Source organism: Vicugna pacos, chromosome 10 (genome assembly GCF_048564905.1).
Source record: "Vicugna pacos chromosome 10, VicPac4, whole genome shotgun sequence".
Classification (NCBI taxonomy): Eukaryota; Metazoa; Chordata; class Mammalia; order Artiodactyla; family Camelidae; genus Vicugna; species Vicugna pacos.
This window is the reverse complement of record NC_132996.1, coordinates 11,935,542-11,954,689: the sequence shown is the minus strand read 5'-3', so window position 1 is coordinate 11,954,689 and position 19,148 is coordinate 11,935,542. Positions and strand designations below refer to the sequence as shown.

At 39.5% G+C, this 19,148-nt stretch overlaps 1 protein-coding gene across 5 annotated transcripts in view; it reads left to right on the top strand.

Moving 5' to 3' along the window:
* Positions 1-19,043, top strand: part of DEUP1 (deuterosome assembly protein 1) — an 89,819-nt gene extending 70,776 nt beyond the window's left edge. For all 5 annotated transcript variants that reach the window (XM_072969014.1, XM_072969013.1, XM_072969012.1 and 2 more), the window contains one exon: positions 18,623-19,043. In XM_072969014.1, coding sequence (XP_072825115.1) covers positions 18,623-18,799 — 177 coding nt within the window. In that variant the 3' untranslated portion in view covers positions 18,800-19,043. The remainder of the gene's footprint in view (positions 1-18,622) is intronic.
* The last annotated feature ends 105 nt before the right edge of the window (positions 19,044-19,148 follow it).

Sequence of the window (19,148 nt, the reverse complement as noted above, 5' to 3'; positions counted from 1 at the left end):
TTCGATGACTAGAAGTTCCTAATTTTAATGCATTCAAACTTACAAATCTTTCCCATTATAGTTAATCTTTTGGTGTCCTATTTAATACTTTTGCCTGTCCCAAAGTTATAAAAATATTATCTTATGTTATCTTCCAGAGGCTTTGGCTCTTTTTTTTTAAGTATACATCTGGAATTAATTCCGTGCAAAGTAGGATTCTTAATCCCTTTTCTCATGGAAATATTCAGTTGAACTCACACATGTTTTCCAGTCCTATAGATTCTTTCGATTTTCTATATTCAGAATCAATTTGATTTCCTGCTTTCAAACATTTATACCTTTTTTCCTTTTTCTTGCTTTGTTGTGCTAAGACCTTTAGTAAATGTTGAGTATAGTAGTAGTATTTCCACCATCTTTCTCTCACTTTCTCTCACATTTAAGGGAAAGCCTTAAACATTTCATTGTTATGTATAATATTTTCTGTAGATATTTGGTAGGCTCCTTTTAAAAGATTAAGGAAGTTCCTTTTATTCCTAGATTAGTAAATGTGTTTTCATGAATTGATGTGAATTTTATCAAATGCTTTTCCTGCTTCTATTGAAATTACATAATTTCTCCTTTGCTCTGTAATGTGTTTTTTTCTTGATGTGAGATTGTTAACCCAATTTTGAATTCTTAGACTATATCACACCTGATCTCTGAATTTGGTTGTTCATATTGGTTTAGAATTTTTGCTTTATGTTCACAAGAGAAATTAGCCTGTAATATTCTTTTGTTGTCCTTGTCAAGCTTTGGTATCAGATTGTACTGACCTCATGAAACAGGTAGGAAGGGTTTTTAATTTCACATTCCTCCACTTCTTCATTTTCCTTGACTCTGTGTGTTGGTTTCTATGCATAAGATAAAAGAGCCATCTCTCCTAGTCTTGAGGAAGGGGTCTCATGTAGGTTAATTTCAGTTTTAATATTTTTCTGTTCTCAAATTTTCATTTCATTGTTTTTTAGTTTCCAGTTCTCTGCTGAAGCATTCTACTTTGTGATTTGATTTATTGAACATAATAATCACAGATTTTTTTAAAGATATGTGGGTTTTCACCTCAGAAACTAGTAGTATTCTCAGCCATTACCTTTGCTTATATTCAAAGTATATTATGTAATATTTCATTTCCTGTCTATAATCTACAAATATTAGATACAAATTATAAAGACAAACAAGCAAACAAAACAAAAACAGAAAATGTTTAAATTGGATGAATTATCCCATGAGTATTTTTCTGCCTTTCTGGAACCTATCACCTTTTGGTCGAGACTGGTAGTAAGATATAAGCTACTGTGGAGGAAGGAGACTTAAAACCATTAACTTCTGCAGTTTTAGAGTTCTCTAAAGCCCTGAAATGCTCTTTTGTTTCATTTCAACATAAAATGCCAAAATTATTTGAACAGAATAAAATTCATATCAATAAAGTAAATAAACTTCCTCATTTAAACTATAGGAACCTCTAAGGGGACTTAGCAAATTGTGTATCAACAAAACTTTGATCTTTAAGGACTCCAGCGTAAGCCACAGTCCAGTCCAGCAAGAGGGGAAAAAAGTGATAAATTGCTAAGTGTTCTGTTGTTCTAATATCAGATGTTTTTAGGATTTTAGGATTATTAGTGTCTGCTCAAATATCACCTCATCAGAGGCACCTGAGAAGCCACCCCACGGAAGCACCTCCCTCTTCACTCCCTGTCCCCTCATCCTGTTTTCTGTCTTTTTCATAGCACTTTACCATAAGACGTTTTATTTGTTTGCTTGTTTGGCTCCCGCCTATAGAATTTGATCTCCATTGAAGTAGGATCTTTTCCTATTTTTGTTTAGTGTTTTAACCCCAGCACCTAAAATAGTGCCTGGCACTAGCAGGCACATAAAAAAACATGCAGGAGTGTTTGTTGTATAACTTAACGAACACTGGGTTTCTTCCCACCTCTAAAATTCTTAATTACTCCCTTCCTAACTCCAGAGTCAACCAGGAAAGAAAATTCTGTGCTGTTGTGGCTCTTGGCATGGGGACTTAAGCTGTGGTGGAGGCCCTAGAGTTCCCTGAAAGACATGGCCCAGCCCGCTGTTTTCAGTCCAGTGGTTTCCACCCACTGCTGCATTTTGACTTCTACACCAGCACTGTTTCTGCTTGGACCACCAGTGACCTCGTAGTTGTTCATTAAATACACAGTTTAGAGAAGCCATCTTCCTTAATCCCTTTCCCTTGATACTCTCATATTCTCTGGCTTCTAAGACACTCTTCTCCACTGATTCTCCTGCTGCCTTTAAGGTTACTCTTTCCCAATATGCTTCTAGGGTTCTCCCTCCTATACCTGTCCTGTAAGTATTGGTGTTCATCATTCATTCATTCATTCATTCATTGATAAAATAAATGTGTATTAAGCACCCACTGTATGGCAGGTTCTGTTCTAAATACATCTTTGATGAGACTGACAGGTCTACAGTCTGGTGAAAAAAAGAAGGGAACTCCATCAGCGGATGAATGGATAAACAAAATAGTGGCATGTGTAAGCAATGGAATACTCTTCAGCCATTAAAAAGGAGTGAAGTACTGATACAGGCTATGATGTGGACGAACCCAGAAAACATTATGCTACAGGAAAGAAGCCAGATGTAAAAGGTCATATATTGTATGATTCCATTTATATGAAATGACCAGAATAGGTAAATCCATAAAAACAGAATGAAGATTGGTGGTTACCAGGGGCAAAGAGTGAGGAGGAAATAGGGAGAAATGCTTTAGTGGGTACAGAGTTTCCCTTTGGGATGATGAAAATATTTTGGAACTAGATAGAGGTGTGGCTTTAGCACCTTGTGAATGTTCTAAATCCACTGAATTGTTTATTTTAAAATGGTTAATCTCTTTTATGTGCATTTATCTCAGAAAGAGAGAACAGTTAATGACCAGAAACAAATGAACAAATAAGAAAATATCAAATAGTAATAAATGCTGTGATGAAAAGAAAAGCAGGTGATATAATAGGACGTGATGAGAGTGTGGGGAAGGACTTTAGGTTGAGTGGCCAAGAAAATGATTACTGAGGAATGGACATTTAGGTTGAGACCTAATAACAAAAAAGATCCACTCCTGCAAAGATCTGGAGGAAGAGAGTGTCAGCCAGAGGGAACCAACCACTGGTGCAAACCACTAAGACAGGAACAACTTTGGTAAGTTTGAGAACCGGAAAAGGAGAAGGGGGTGGTCTGGAGCTTACAAGGGCAGAGAGAGAATGTAATGAAATTGGGACAGAGAAACAGGCAGGGGAAGTTCAGATACGTAGAGACTGTAGGCCATGGGAAGGAATTTGGATTTTATTTTAAAGCAGTGGGAAGCCATTGGAAAGTTGCCAGTGGGGGAGTATGTGATCTGTTTAAAAAATTTAAAAATATCCATTTGACTGCCAAATAAAGAATAAATTATAGATGGGCAAAGGTAGAAGTGCAAAGAACAATTGTCAGGCTATTTCAGTGGTCTAGGCAAGAGATGATGATCCTGGCTTGGGAACAGTGGAGGTAGAGCAACATGTTAGATCCAGGAGATGTTTTGGAGAACAGAGCAGACTTGACAGTGGATTGGCTATAGGGAGTAAGGAAAAGAGAGGACTCAAAGATGACTCCTAGGGTCTCAGCCTAAGCCTGGGGTAGAGACTGGTACCACTGTCTGACATGAAAGACTAGGAAGGAGCCGTGCTAGAGGAGAAGATCATGACTTCTAGGTTAGATATTAAGTTTAAAGTGTTTATTAGGCGTACAAGTGGAGATGTTAAACAGGCAATAGGGTAGATGGATCTGGTATTCAAGGAATAGATCAGAGCTAGAAATAAAATATGGAAGTAATCAGCATAAGGCTGATATTTAAATCTGTCAGACTAGATAATATTTAAAAGCGTGTAAGTGGAGAAGTTGTCCCAAGACAAGGCCTTAGACCATAGCATTTAGTGGTCCAGTGGGAATCCCCAAGGAGAGGAAAGACAGTTTGATGGTGAAGGAGGTGGATAGGACCCCAAGAGGGACAAGGTTCATTTGCAAAAGCAAAGTCATTAAGAAGGTAAGAGGAAATAAAATCAGCCGTATAGGTAGACTGAAGAGTCTCTGAAACAGAAGATGGCCTAAAATACAGCTCGCAGGGCCATGAGTGAGAACGTGGACAGACTAGGGAGGAGGAGGCAGTGGTACCAGGCAGTGGTAGCTAACCATTTGACATCTGTGGTCATGAATCTAAAGTGAAAGCAGTCCCTGCAGTAATGTAATTTCTCCTCCATCCACCTGCCCCAGCGTTCAGATGCCCCAGGTATAGGCACGGTGTAGGCGGTTTAATTAGGCCTGGGTTTTACCAAGTAGCTAAGATACAGCCAGGTTAAATGGAGGGACAAATTGCCAAGTGGTTATGATGATGGGTATGGAATATACACAGAGTTAGGAAAGAAGGAATGATATGAGAAAGTGGGAGTACTGGACTATCAGTTGGAAAGAAAATAGGTGGATTGCACAAAATCTTTGTTAGTAAATAACGCAGTTACCACTGATGACCACATCAGGAACATGACCATGGGAGTGGGTGCCTGAAATCAAGTGCTCCCCAGGGTTCCATTTTGAACTTCTTCTTCTTTTATTTGTATATCTTGGATGATTTCAGTCAGACTCATAGCTTTAATTATTACCTATAACTTCCCAATATATGTCTGATCCAGACCTATCTTCTGAGATCTGGACTGATATATCCCACTGTCTACCTGACAATCTGTTTGAGTCCCAAGTCACCTCTAACTAAGGATTATTCAAAATTGAATACATTTCCTTCATTAATACATCAATTCAAAAAATATTAAAAGTATACTCTGTGCTAGACTCTGGGGAATCAAAAATAAATAAGACCTTACCCTTAATAGGCTTCTTTTACTTTTTTTCCCCTTCTCACTCAATAAATAACTGGCATTGATGTCGCCCAGTCACTCAAGCCAGAATCTAGGAAGTCACTCGTCTGAGGTCAGGTTTCCTAGAACCTGAGGTGGAGATTCTTGTGAAAGTGATTTACTGAGGCAGTATTCTCAGCAGGAGTGAGGGAAACAGGCTAGGGGAGAGGGGGAAGGCTAGGTAAGGATGAGGTCTCAGCTAGAGATTTGTTTAACCTGGTCTCATCAGGAGCTTGGAGCGTGAATTGCAAAACAGAGTTGATTCCCCTGGAGATAGGAAGTCTGGCTGGTGATTTTGATGTTTGTTATTTTTTTTTTGAAGTATAGTTTATTTTAATTTTTTAACTGATTTATAATATTATATTAGTTTTATGTGTACAACATAGTGATTCAATATTCTTATAGCTTATACTCCATTTAAAGTTACTACAAAATAATGGCTATATTTCCCTGTGCTGTAAAATATATCCTTGTGACTTATTTATTTTATGCACAGTAGTTTGTATGCTTAATCCCATACCCCTTATCTTGCTCCTACCCCATTCCTTTTCCCCACTGGTAACCACTAGTTTGTTCTCTTTATCTGTGAATCTGTTTCTATTTTATACATTCATTTTAATTTTTAGGTTCCACATGTAAGTGATAATATACAGAATTTGTCTTTCTCTGTCTGACTTACTTCACTAAGCATACTACCCTCTAGGTCATCTATCCACATTGTTGCAAATGACTAAATTTCATTCTTTTTATGGCTGAGTAATATTCCATTGTATATATTACATCTTCTTTATCTAATTGTCTGTCCATGGACACTTAGGTTGCTTCCATATCTTGGCTATTGTAAATAAGGCTGCTTTGAACATTGAGGTGCATGTATCTTTTCAAATGATTGTTTTCATATTCTTCAGATGTATGCCTAGTAGTGGGACTGCTGGGTTGTGTGTTAACTCTATTTATAGTTTTGTGAGGGACATCTATATTCCCATACTCCCACCAACAGTGTAGGAGGGTGCCTTTTTCTCCACACTCTCTCCAGCATTTATTATTTGTACTTTTTGATGATGGCCATTCTGACTGGTGTGAGATGATGCCTCATTGTTGTTTTGATTTGCATTTCTCTAATAATTAGTGATGTAGAGTTTTTCCATGTGCCTGTTGGCCATCTCTGTGTCTTCTTTTATGGCTTTAGGTCTTCTGACCATTTTTTAATTGGGTTATTTGTTTTTTTGATATTGAGCTGTATAAGCTATGTGTGTATTTTGGAAATTAAGCTGTTGTTGGTTGCATCATTTGCAAATATTTTCTCTCATTTCATAAGTTGTCTTTTTGTTTTGTTTGTGGTTTCCTTTGCTGTACAAAGCTTTTAAGTTCAATGAGGTCCTCTTTGCTTATTTTTGCTTTTGTTTCCATTATTCTAGGAGACAGATCCAAAAAAACATTGCTGCGATTTATGTCAGAGTGTTCTGCCTATGTTTTCCTCTAGTAGTTTTATAGTATCTGGTCTTACATTTAGGTCTTTAACCCGTTTTGAGTTTATTTTTGTATATGGTGTTAGAGAATGTTCTAATTTCATTCTTTTACATGAACCTGTCCAGTTTTCCCTGCACTACTTATTTATTTCTCCATTGTATTTTCTTGCCTCCTCTGTTCTTAGATTAATTAATTGCCCAGAAGTGCAGGGGTTTATTTCTGGGCTCCTTATTCTGTTCCAATGACCTATATGTCTGTTTTTGTGTCAGTAACATGTTGTTTTGATTAATGTAGCTTTGTAGTAGAGTCTGAAGTCAGGGAATGTGATTCCTCTAGCTCTGTTCCTCTTTCTCAAGACTGTTTTGGCTATTCAGGGTCTTTTGTGTTTCCATACAAATTTTAAAATTATTTGTTCTAGTTATGTGAATAATGCCATTTCTATTTTGATTGAGATTGCATTGAATCTGAAGATTGCCTTGGGTAATATGATCATTTTAATAGTATTGATTCTTCCAATCCAGGAACATGGTGTATCTTTCTATCTGTTTGTGTGGTCTTCAATTTCTTTCATCAGTATCTTAAAGAGTTTTGGAGTACAGGTCTTTCGCATCCTTAGGCAGGTTTATTCCTAGGTATTTTATTATTTTTGATGTGATGGTAAATGGGATTGTTTCCTTAATTTCTCTTTCTGATACTTCATCATTAATGTATAGAAATGCAACAGATTTCTGTATATTAATTTTGTATCCTGCAACTTTACCAGATTCACTGGTGAGCTCTAGGAGTTTTCTGGTAGCATCTTTCAGATTTCCTATGCTTAGTATCATGTCATCTGCAAATACTGACAATTTTACTTCTTCCTTTCCAGTTTGCATTCCATTTTTTTCTTTTTTTTTTCCTGATTGCTGTGGCTAGGACTTCCAAAACTATGTTGAATATAAGTGGCAAGAATGTGCATCCTTGTCTTGTTCCTGATCTTAGAGGAAATGCTTTCAGGTTTTCACAGCTCAGTGTGATGTTAGCTGTGGGTTTGTCATATATGGTCTTTATTACATTGAGATATATTCCCTCTATGCCCTCTTTCTGGTGAGTTTTTATCATAATAGATGTTGAGGTTTATCAAAAGCTTTTTCTGCATCTACTGAGATGATCGTATGTTTTTTATTCTTCAATTTGTGAATATGGTGTATCGCATTAATTCATTTGTGGATACTGAAAAATTCTTGCATCTCTGGGATAAATCCCACCTGATCATGGTGTGTGATGCTTTTAATGTGTTGTTGGATTTGGTTTGCTACTATTTTATTGAGATTTTTCATCTATATTCATCAGTGATATTGGCTTGTAATTTTCTGTGTGATATATTTGTCTGATTTGGGTATAAGGGTGATGGTTGTCTCAGAATGAGTTTATAAGTGTTCCTTGCTCTCCAATTTTTTGGTATAGTTTCCAAAGGATAGGTATTAACTCTTCTCTAAATGTTTGGTAGAATTCACCTGTGAAACCATCTGGTCCTGGACTTTTGTTTGTTCGAAGTTTTATAATTACTGCTTCAATTTCAGTGCTGGTACTTGGTCTGTTCATATTTTCTATTTCTTCTTGGGAGATTGTACCTTTCTAAGAAATTGCCCATTTCTTCTAGGTTGTCCTTTTTGTTGGCGTATAGCTGCTCATAGTAGCTTATTAGGATTCCTTGTATTTCTATGGAGTTAGTTGTAACTTCTCCTTTTTGGCTTCTTATTTTATTAATTTGGGCCCTCTCCCTTTTTTTCTTTTCTTTCTTTTTTTTAATTAGTGGACTTTATATTTTAGAGCAGTTTCAAGTTCACAGCAGAATTGAGCAGAAAATACAGAGAGTTCACCCATAGCCCTCCCCACCCACACATATATACTCCCCTGCCCTCAGCATCCCTCGTCAGTGTGGCACATTTGGTACAATCGATGAACCAACATGGACACGTTATTATCAACCAAAGTCCATAGTTTACATTAGGGTTCACTCTTGATGTTGTATATTCTATGGGTTTTGACAAATGTATAATGACGTGTAGCCACCACTATAGTATCATACAGGATAAATTCATTGCCCTGAAAATTCCTGTGCTCCATCTGTTCATTCCTCTCTCCTTCCCTCTCCCCAAACCCCTGGAAACCATGATCTTTTTATTTTTTCTGTAGCTGTGCCTTTTCCAGAATGTCATTGGGTTAGAATATTACTAAATGAAAGAAGCCAGTCTAAAAAGGCTACAAACAGTATACTCTCTTTAATTTTTGTCATTTTGACTACAGTGTGTTTTGGTGTGTTCCTCTTTGGGTTGATCCTGTCTGGGATTCTCTGTGCTTCCTGTTCTTGAGTGACTGTTTCCTCTCCCAGGTTAGGGAGATTTTCAGCTATTATCTCTTCAAATATTTTCTTGGGCCCTCTCTCTCTTCTCCTTCTGGGGCCTCTATAATGCAAATATTAGTGCACTTGATGTTGTCCCAGAGGTCTCTTAAACTGTCCTCATTTCTTTTCATTCTTTTTTCTGTTTAGCAACAGTGATTTCCACTACTCTGCCTTTCAGCTCACTGATCCGTTCTTCTGAATCATTTAGTCTACTGTTGATTCCTTCTAGTATATTTTTCATTTTAGTTATTGTAGTCTTCAGCTATGTTTGGTTGTTCTTTATATTTTCTAACTCTTTGTTAAAAACTTCTAGCTTCTTGCTCTGTGCATCCATTCTTCTCCCAAGGTCTTTGATCTTCTTTACGATCATTACCCTGAACTCTTTCTCTGCTAGATTATCTATCTCCAATTCACTTAGTTTTTCTTCTGGAGATTTATCTTGTTTCTTTGTCTGAAACACATTCCTCTGCTGCCTCATTTTGTCTATGTTGCTATTTTTATTTTTATGTATGTGGTATGTTATTTATGTTTCTCAAACTTGGAGAAGTCCCATGTGTCCTAGCAGTGAACTCTCCTCTTGTCACCCAAGCTACATGCTCTATGGGTCCCCCCTTAGAGGGCTGCGTGGGTCCTTGTGTTTTGGCAGGCTGACTATGTGGGTGGTCTGGTGGACTTGTTGGCTCCTAGAGTGGTTGGCTGCCAGGCCCTGCCTGTGCAGATGCTGCTGGCTGCTGTTTAGCGGGGCTTGGTCACGAGGTGGCTGGTGGCAGAACCCTAGTGGGCCCTGGGGCTGTTGCTGGCTCACTGGCGGGCAGAGTCAGGGTCCTGAAGACTCTGGGGCTGTTGCCCACCCACTGGCAAGTGACGCCAGATCCTGGGGTTAGTGCTGGACTCCTGGCAGACAGAGCTAGTTCCTGGAGTCTGACTGCAGAGCCCAGGGATCCCAGAGCTCATTTCATACTGTTGGTGGAGGAAGTGGTTCCTGATACAGTTGGATATGGGGTCTGGGGTGTCCAGAAGGTTGTGCTGGCCTGATAGTGGGCAGGGCCAGGGCCCAGTTAGTCCGAGGGTAGGGTCTGGCCTGCCTTGCAGGACTGTAGTTTTCTTACTTCTGGTGTATGTTCCCTCATGGGTGAGGCTGTTCTGGAGGCTTGTGCAGGCTTCCTGTCAGGAGGGGCCAGTGCCTGCCCACTGGTGGGTGGAGCTGGGTCTTGACCCTCTGGTGGGCTGGGCCTTGTCTAGGGGCATGTCCAGAGGCAGCTGTGAGCTCTTTAGTCTTCAGGCAGCCTGTCTGCTGTTGGGTGGGGCTGTGTCCTGGCTCAGTTAAGTTGTTTGGCCTGAGGCCTCCCAGCACTAGAGCATACAGGCTACTGGGTGAGGCCAGGTCTCGATGTTAATGATCCAAGATGTCAGCCACCAAGAGTGTTCACACATGTAATGTTCCCCAATATGTCTGTCGCCAGTGTCTGTGTCCCCAGGGTTAGCCGCAGCAATCCCCACCTCTCCAGGAGACTCTCCAAGACCAGCAAGCAGGTCTGGCCCAGGCTCCTGTCAAATTACTGCTTTTGCCCTGGGTCTCAGTGTGTATGAGATTTTGTGTGTACCCCTTAAGAGTGAAGTCTCTGTTTCCCCCAGTCCTTCAGTTAAGCCCCACTGGCCCTCAGCCAGATCCTCCAGGAGCTTATCTTCGCAGAGCTGGACCTGGGGCTGGGGATCCTGGCAGGGGGCTCAGAACTCTCACTCCTGTGGGAGGACCACTGCAGTATAATTATTCTCCAGCTTGGGTGTTGCCTACAGGGGTATTGATTATATCACGAGTCCGTCCCTCCTACCTGTCTGGCTGTGGCTCCTTCCTGATGGCTGTAGTTGTAGACGATCCTTTCTCATAGGTCCCAGTCTTTGTCACTGACGGTTGTTCTGCAGATAGTCGTGATTTTGTTGTACTCGTGAGAGAGGGTGAGCTCAGGGTCTTCCTCCTCCACTGCCTTCCTGGCTGGTGTTTTGTGCCCCTGTGTCAATCAGTCACTGCCTCTGAGATGTCCAGAGAATCAGCCAGCTGTGCGCAGCGAGCACCCGCAGCAGCGGGAGGAGAGGTGTACCAGCCTGGTGATGGGATCCGGGTAGGGCACCGACAGCGTCCTCTATGAGATCCACCTCCTGACCCACTCAGATCCATTTTCTGAATTTTCATGTTGTTCATTCCATCCAGGCAGAGCTTCTCCAAGATTCTGGCTGGTCGTAATTTCGGGGAAAACTCATATGAGGAAGGTTAGTGGGACAAACTGTAGCCCTTGAGGCTGCAATTAGTCTCAAGGACTTAACTGATAATCCTCATCTCCTCACCCATTCTAGGTTCCCTTCCCCCTCAGCTGGCACTTCTCTTGGTCCAGGTGGCTTGTCTTGTAGGGCGAGCCCCTGGTTACCATGTGCTTCTCAGAATGTGGTTTGTCATTTACAGTCAGCACTGGGCATGAGAGTATCAAAAGGCCAGCTCAGTGAATCACCTGAGTACCAGATCTGTTCCTCACTGCCTGCATTCTGTAGTAGCAGTCTTAGCTCTTCAGGACGATTAGTGTCAGCTACCTCTGCCAGTCTAGCGCCCCTTTTCTGTGCCTCTGATTTGTCAGCATCAGGAGCCCAAGATGACTAGGTGCAGCCAAAGCTTTAAGTTTGGGGAGACTTTTATAGTCTCACTTGGTGAAAGGCGTTCCCTGAGGTCAAGGACAGGTAGACCAACAGAGCCTAAAGACAGAGAAGGCACACATTTTCCAAGCGGGTCAACAGAGAGTGGGGCCTTCCGACATCCTCTCCTTTGTGCCCACATCCCTGTATTCTACCTGTTGGAAACAGTAGCACGAAACAGCCACTGGTTTGAAGTCTATACCACATCCTGAAGAACGGCACCCTATCCTCACAGGGTGTGATCTCCAAGCTGATGCCTCAGCTGTGCCTCCAGCAAGGCTACCAGGCTCCCGTCCTCTGGTACACGTCATGCTGTATGTGGTAGAACCAGCGAGTTACTCCGTGAGCCCTTATCAAGTGGTGCTGGCCCAGGCCCTGCAGGCAGGAAAGGCAAACCAAAGAATACATGGCAGTTCTGGTAAGGATGACACATTGCCCTTTCCAAGGTGTAAGGGGCCTGATGTAACACAATTGCCACCAAGAGGCTGGTTGGTCTCCTTGAGGGATGGTGCCATATCAGGAGCTTAACTTTGACCTCTACTGCAAGCACATCATTCAACAGGAACAGTAGCTAGATGAACCCTGGTGAAAGGGAGATGGTGCTGCTGGGCTCATGCTTAATTTCCACAGAGGGGCCAAGGACAGAGGCTACATCAAGGCATCCTGTCCACTTCCTAGATGTTCTGTCTCAACCAGGGCTCAACAGCATGACAGGAACTGTTCTGCAAACAGTATACTGCAAACAGTATACTGCTCTGCAGATGGCATGGCCTTGCTCCAGAATCTTAAGGGTCTGCAACATAGCTTTCCCATCAAAACTTGCCAGAGGCTCCACAAGGCATTTTTCTCTACCACAAATTCTCCTAGTATGGGATTTGCCAAGTCATCTGGCCCAAGTAACAGGGTGGCTTGTCCCCCATTCCCAACCTACTGCAGAGGCCTTTTTTGCTCTGGGCCTTGTTTTAAAAAAAAAAAAAATTTAGCAAACAAATAAAACCAACCAAAAAAAAAAAAAAAAAAGAACAGCCTTCTGTGTCACACAATAAATCAATAAATGAGTCAGATTATTCCTCCCGAGAGTGGGATGTGCTGCCTCCAAAACATGAAAAGACCTACCAAACTTTGTCCTTTTTTCATAGTGATAATTGTCTGTTCTAGTTCTGTGGAAAATGCCATGACTATTTGGACAGGGGCTGCACTGGATCTGTAGGTTGCTTTGGGTAGTACAGCCATTTTGATAATGCTGACTCTTCCAATCCCAGAGCAGAAGATATCTTTCCACTTCTTTGTATCGTCTTCAATTTCCTTTATCAGTGTTTTACAGTTTTCAGAATACAGGTGACCTCCTTGGTTAAATTTCTAGGTATTTTGTTGTTTTTGATGCAAGGGAAATGTTTATGCCAAGTTATAAAATTCTGGCTTTTAAAGTTAAAAAAAAAAGTGAACGAAGGGCCGCAAATGGCAAAATATCCTTCTTTTTATGGGTGAGTTGTGTTCCACTGCATATATGTGCTGCATCTTCTTTATCCATTCATCTATTGATGTGCACTTGGGATGCTTCCATGTCTTGGCAGTTATATATATTGTTGCTGTTAATAGCAGGGTATATGTATCTTTTTGAATTAATGTTTTTGCTTTTCTCAGATATATGCCCAGCAGTTCCATAGAGTGGTTCTATTTTTAGGTTTTTGAGAAACCTCCATATTGTTTTCCATAGTGGCTGTACCAGTTTACATTTCTACCAGCAGTGTACAAGGGTTCCTTTTCTCTACATCCTTGCCATCCTTGTTATTTGTGTTCTTTTTGGTGACGGCCATTCTGACAGGTGTGAGGTGATATCTCATTGTGATTTTGATTTGCATTTCCCTGATATTAGTGATGTTGAGCAACTTTTCATGTTCTTATTGGCCATCTGCATTTCCTCTTTTGGAAAAATGTTCAGTTCTTCTGCCCATATTTTAACTGGGTTGGTTGATTGCTTTTTAACTGAAGTACAGTTGATTTAAAATGTATTAGTTTCTGGTGTATAGCATGGATGGACTTGAAGGGCATTATACTAAGGGAAATAAGTCACACAGAGAAAGACAAATACTGTAAGATATCACTTACACATGAGTCTAAAAAAATACAACAAACTAGTGAATATAACAGAAAAAGAAACAGACTCACAGATGTAGAGAAGGAACTAGTGGTTACCAGTGGGGAGAGGGTAGGGGGAGAGGCAAGACTGAGGTGGGAGATTAAGAGGTACAAACTATCAGGTATAAAATAAGCCACAAGGATGTGCTGTACACCATAGGGAGTATAGCCAGTATTTTATAATAACTATAAATGGAGTATAACCTTTAAAATGGTGAATTATTGTATTGTATATCTGTAACATATAATATTGTACATCAGCTATACTTCAATTTAAAAATATGATGCTGTAAAATAAATACATAAATAAAAAAGGCAAGGTGCAGATTTTTCAGTATCTGCAAATCAATTAGTGTGATACACCACATTAACAAGTTGAACAATAGAAACCATACGATCATCTCAGTAGGTTCAGAAAAAAACTCTTGATAAAATTCAACATCCATTTATGATAAAAACTCTCCAGAAAGTGGGCATAGAGGGAACATGCCTCATAACAAAGGCCACAGATGACAAACTCCCAGCTAACATCATACTCAACAGTGAGAAGCTGAAAGCACTCCCTCTAAGATCAGGAACAAGAAAAGGACTCCACTCTTGCCACTTTTATTCAGCATAGTTTTGAAGTCCTAGAGCCACAACAACCAGAGAAAAAAACAAATAAAAGGAATCGACCCACACACCTAGATTCAGTTAATCTTCAACAAAGGAGGCAAGATTATACAATGGAGAAAAGACAGTCTCTTCATCAGGTGGTGCTGGGAAACCTGGACAACCACATGTAAGTCAGTGAAGTAGAGCACTCCCTCACACCATCCTCAACAATAAACTCAAAATGGCTTAAAGACTTAAATATAAGACAAGACACTATAAACCTCCTAGAAGAAAACATAGGCAAAACATTCACTGACATAAATCATAGCAGGGTGTTCCTTGGTCCATCTCCCAAGGCAATATAAGTAAAAGCGAAAATAAACAAAGGGGACTTAATTGAACATACGTTTTGCACAGCAAAGGAAACCATAAACAAGATGAAAGAACAACCTACAGATGGGGAGAAAATATTTGTAAACAATGAGACTGGCAAGGGATTAATTTCCAGAATATATAAATAGCTCATACAACTCAATGACAACAACAACAATAACAACAAAAAACCCAATCAAAACATGGGCAGAAGACCTAAATAGACAATTCAATAAAGACATACAGATGACCAATAGGCACATGAAAAGATGCTGAATATCACTAATTATCAGAGAAATGCTAATCAAAACGAAAGTAAGGTACCACTTCACACCAAAATGGCCATCATTAAAAAGTCCACAAACAATAAATGCTGGAGAGGGTGTGGAGAAAAGGGAACTTTCCTACACTGTTGGTGGGAATGTAGTTTGGTACAGCCACTATGGAAAACAGTATGAAGGTTCCTTAACAAAACTAGAGTTACCGTATGATCCAGCAATCCCACTCCTGGGCATATAGCCAGAGAAAACTCTTAATTCAAAAAGATACATGCACCCCCAATGTTCATAGCAGCACTATATACTATAGCCAAGACATGGAAGCAACCTAAGTGCCCATCTACAGCTGACTGGATAAAAAACTTGTGTATTTTTACAATGGAATACTACTCAGCAATAAAAAAGGATGAAATAATGTCATTTGCAGCAAATTGGATGGACCTAGAAATTATCATGCTAAGTGACATAAATCAGATAGAGAAAGACAAATATCATACGGTATCAGTGATATGTGAAATCTAAAAAAATGGCACAAATGATCTTAGTTACAAAACAGAAACAGACACACAGACATAGAAAACCAATGGTTACCAAAGGGGAAGAGAAGGAGGGATAAATGAGGAGTTTGGGATTAGCAGATAAAAACTACCATATATAAAATAAACAAGCATGAGGAACTATATTCAATACCTTGTAATAACCTATAATGAAAGAGAACATATATATGTATTATATATATATATATATACACACACACTGAATGAATATGCTATACACCAGAAGCTAACAAACACAACATTGTAAATCAACTATACTTCAATTTTTAAAAGTTAAAAAATAAAAGGAATCCAGATTGGAAAGGAAGAAGTAAAACTGTCACTGTTTGCAGATGACATGATAACTATACATAGAAAATCATAGGGGGAGGGCACAGTTCAGTGGGTTCAATCCCCAGCACCTCCATCAAAATAAACAAATAAATAAATAAACCTAATTACCCCCAAAACAAAAACCAAAAAATAAACAAAATAAGAAAATCATAGATGCCACCAGAAAACTCCTAGAGCTCATCAGTGAATCTGGTAAAGTTGCAGGATACAAAATTAATATACAGAAATCTGTTGCATTTCTATACATTAACAATGAAGTATCAGAAAGAGAAATTAAGGAAACAATCCCATTTATCATCGCATCTAAAACAATAAAATACCTAGGAATAAACCTGCCTAAGGAGGCAAAAGAACTGTACTCTAAAAACTCTAAGATACTAATGAAAGAAATTGAAGACCACACAAACAGATAGACAGATACACCATGTTCTTGGATTGGAAGAATCAGTATTGTTAAAATGACCATACTATCCAAGGCAATCTTCAGGTTCAATGCAATCTCAATCAAAATAGAAATGGCATTATTCACATAACTAGAACAAATAATTTTTTAAAAATTTTGAAACACAAAAGACCCTGAATAACCAAAACAGTCTTGAGAAAGAGGAACAGAGCTAGAGGAATCACATTCCCTGACTTCAGACTCTACTACAAAGCTGTATTAATCAAAACATGTTACTGGCACAAAAACAGACACATAGATCAATGGAACAGAACAGGGAGCCCAGAAGTAAACCCCTGCACTTATCGGGCAATTAATCTAAGACAGAGGAGGCAAGAATAGACAATGGACAAAAGGCAGTCTCTTCAATAAGTAGTGCAGGGGAAACCGGGCAAGTTCGTGTAAAAGAATGAAATTAGAACATTCTCTAACACCATTTACAAAAATAAACTCAAAACGGGTTAAAGACCTAAATGTAAGACTGGATGCTATAAAACTACTAGAGGAAAACATAGGCAGAACACTCTTTATCATAAATCACAGCAGTTTTTTTGAATCCTTCTCCTAAAGTAAAGGAAATAAAAGCCAAAATAAACAAATGGGACCAAATTAAACCGAAAAGCTTTTGCACAGCAAAGGAAACCATAAACAAAATGAAAAGACAATGTATTGAAAGGAGAAAATAACTGCAAATGAAATAACCGATAAGGGATTAACATCCAACATACACAAACAGCTCATACCACTCAACAGCAAAAAACAAGCAACTCGATTAAAAAATGGGCTGAAGAACTGAACAGACATTTTTCCAAAGAGGAAATGCAGATGGCCAACAGGCACATGAAAAGATACTCAACATTGTTAATCAGGGAAACGCGAAACAAAATCAAAATAAGATACCACTTCACGCCTGTCAGAATGGCTGTCTTCAAAAAGAACACAGGTAACAAACGTTGGTAAGGATGCCGAGACAACAGACCCTTGTACACTGCTGGTGGGAATGTAAATTGGTGCAGCCACTGTGGAAAACAGTATGGAAGTTTTTCAAAAAACTAAAACTAGAACTCCCATTTGACCCAGCAATCCTACTCCTGAGTGTACATCCAAAAAAAAAAAAAAAACCAACAAAAACAAAAAGACTAATTTGAAAAGATACATGCACCCTAGTGTCCATAGCAGCATTATTCACAATTGACAAGATATGGAAACAACCTAAGTGTTCATCAACAGATGACTGGATAAAAAAGATGTGTTATAGTATACCACAGCAGAAATTAATTCACCTTTTCCTTCCTTCCTTTCCTTCCTCCCATTTCTGCTTAAGAGATGTCCTGACATGTCTGTATCACCAGACACCTACAAACATTGTGTCAAGCCCTGAATCACTTGGGGGGGCATCTTTCACTCTCTAGAGTACCTGTGTCTTTCCAGGCCTTCGACATGCCTGCTACTTCTTGCTCATCAGGTCTTAGCATGATGTTTATGTCAACAGATGATGTCTTATAGTCTGTAGTCCTTGGACTGTCCAGATGGTCCAGGCTTCTTCAGAATGTGTTGTGACAACATCATTAACATAAAACATACCATTGGGGCGAGAACATGGATGTGTACTGCTGTGTCTGTGTGAATTCTGCTCTGAACATCCTCACTGAGTATTAAATAGAAGAGTCTGGGGACCACAGAACTAAAAAATTAAAGTACGAATTTCACTAACTTTATTTTTTAATTAGCTTAAAATTATTTTGAATGAAGCACTGTTAAAGTATCTGATATTGCCCTTTATTCCTCAGCCACAGATTCTGTGTGTGTGTGTGTATAAATAAGCACTTAGCAGGTCACGGTTAGATGAGCACTTCCATACCACCATGCAGGGTGGAACTGGGCGCTCATCACTGAGACGTCCTCAGCTGTAACTGGACACATAAGATACGCCCCAGCACTGAGATGCCCCGCCATAAGCAGCCACTCTTCCCTTGAGATACATCATGCCGCCAGCCCTCCCCACCCGCTAACTCCACGCAGCAAGGAGCCCCCTTTTACACCAGTCCTTAATTTACTTTCTTATATAAGCTTTCTTTGCCCAGTCTAGTATGATCTTTAGCTTTTTGGAGTTGCCTATTTTCAGATGCAAATCATTGGTTTTGCAAATGAGTGGAGTACATTTTAGGCAAGTTCTGTGGTAATTACATTATCCCGGCATTTGCAGTAGGACACTGGAGCTTTTTAATGTAAGGATGCTGTGATGTTTTCCTTCCTTGAGGATTTCATTAGCAGTGACTGCGTTACACTGGTAGAGGGGGTTCAGCGTAAGGTACAGTATTTCAGTAAGAGCTGCAGCGTTTGCTAGTTTGTCAGGGATGAACCATGCTCGGAATTACAAAGATTTTAAAAGGCATTGTGTTCCTCATCTAACTTTTCCCTCTTTCTCTCTTTAGTCTCCCCCAGATATATCCTTCCCAGCTTCTCTGGCTGCACAGCATTTCCTTCTGGAGGAGGAGAAGCGAGCAAAAGAATTGGAAAGACTCCTAAATACACACATTGATGAACTGCAAAGACATACAGAATTTACGCTTAATAAATACACCAAGCTAAAACAAAATAGACACATATGAGCTTTTAAACTTTCTTATTTGCTTCTCTTACCCCAAGAAAAAAAAGCTCTGGCAAAATATTTACAAAGCTGATTAATGAAACTGAGAAATTTTGTTCTGTTTTCTTGAGTAAATTATTTCTGTAAGGCAGCTAGAAAATGTAAGTAAGTATTTTGTTCGATAAAGCTGTTTGTATTTCTGCATTAACATAATAAATTGTTCAGCTACAGAGTTACTGTAAAATAAACATGACTGCACCAAAAGAGATTTTTTTCTCCAGTCTAAGGAATAGTTTGGAATTAAATACGCAGTTTTTTCCCACATGAATCATGTTTACTGAAACAACCCATTTATTCTGTAACAACACAAG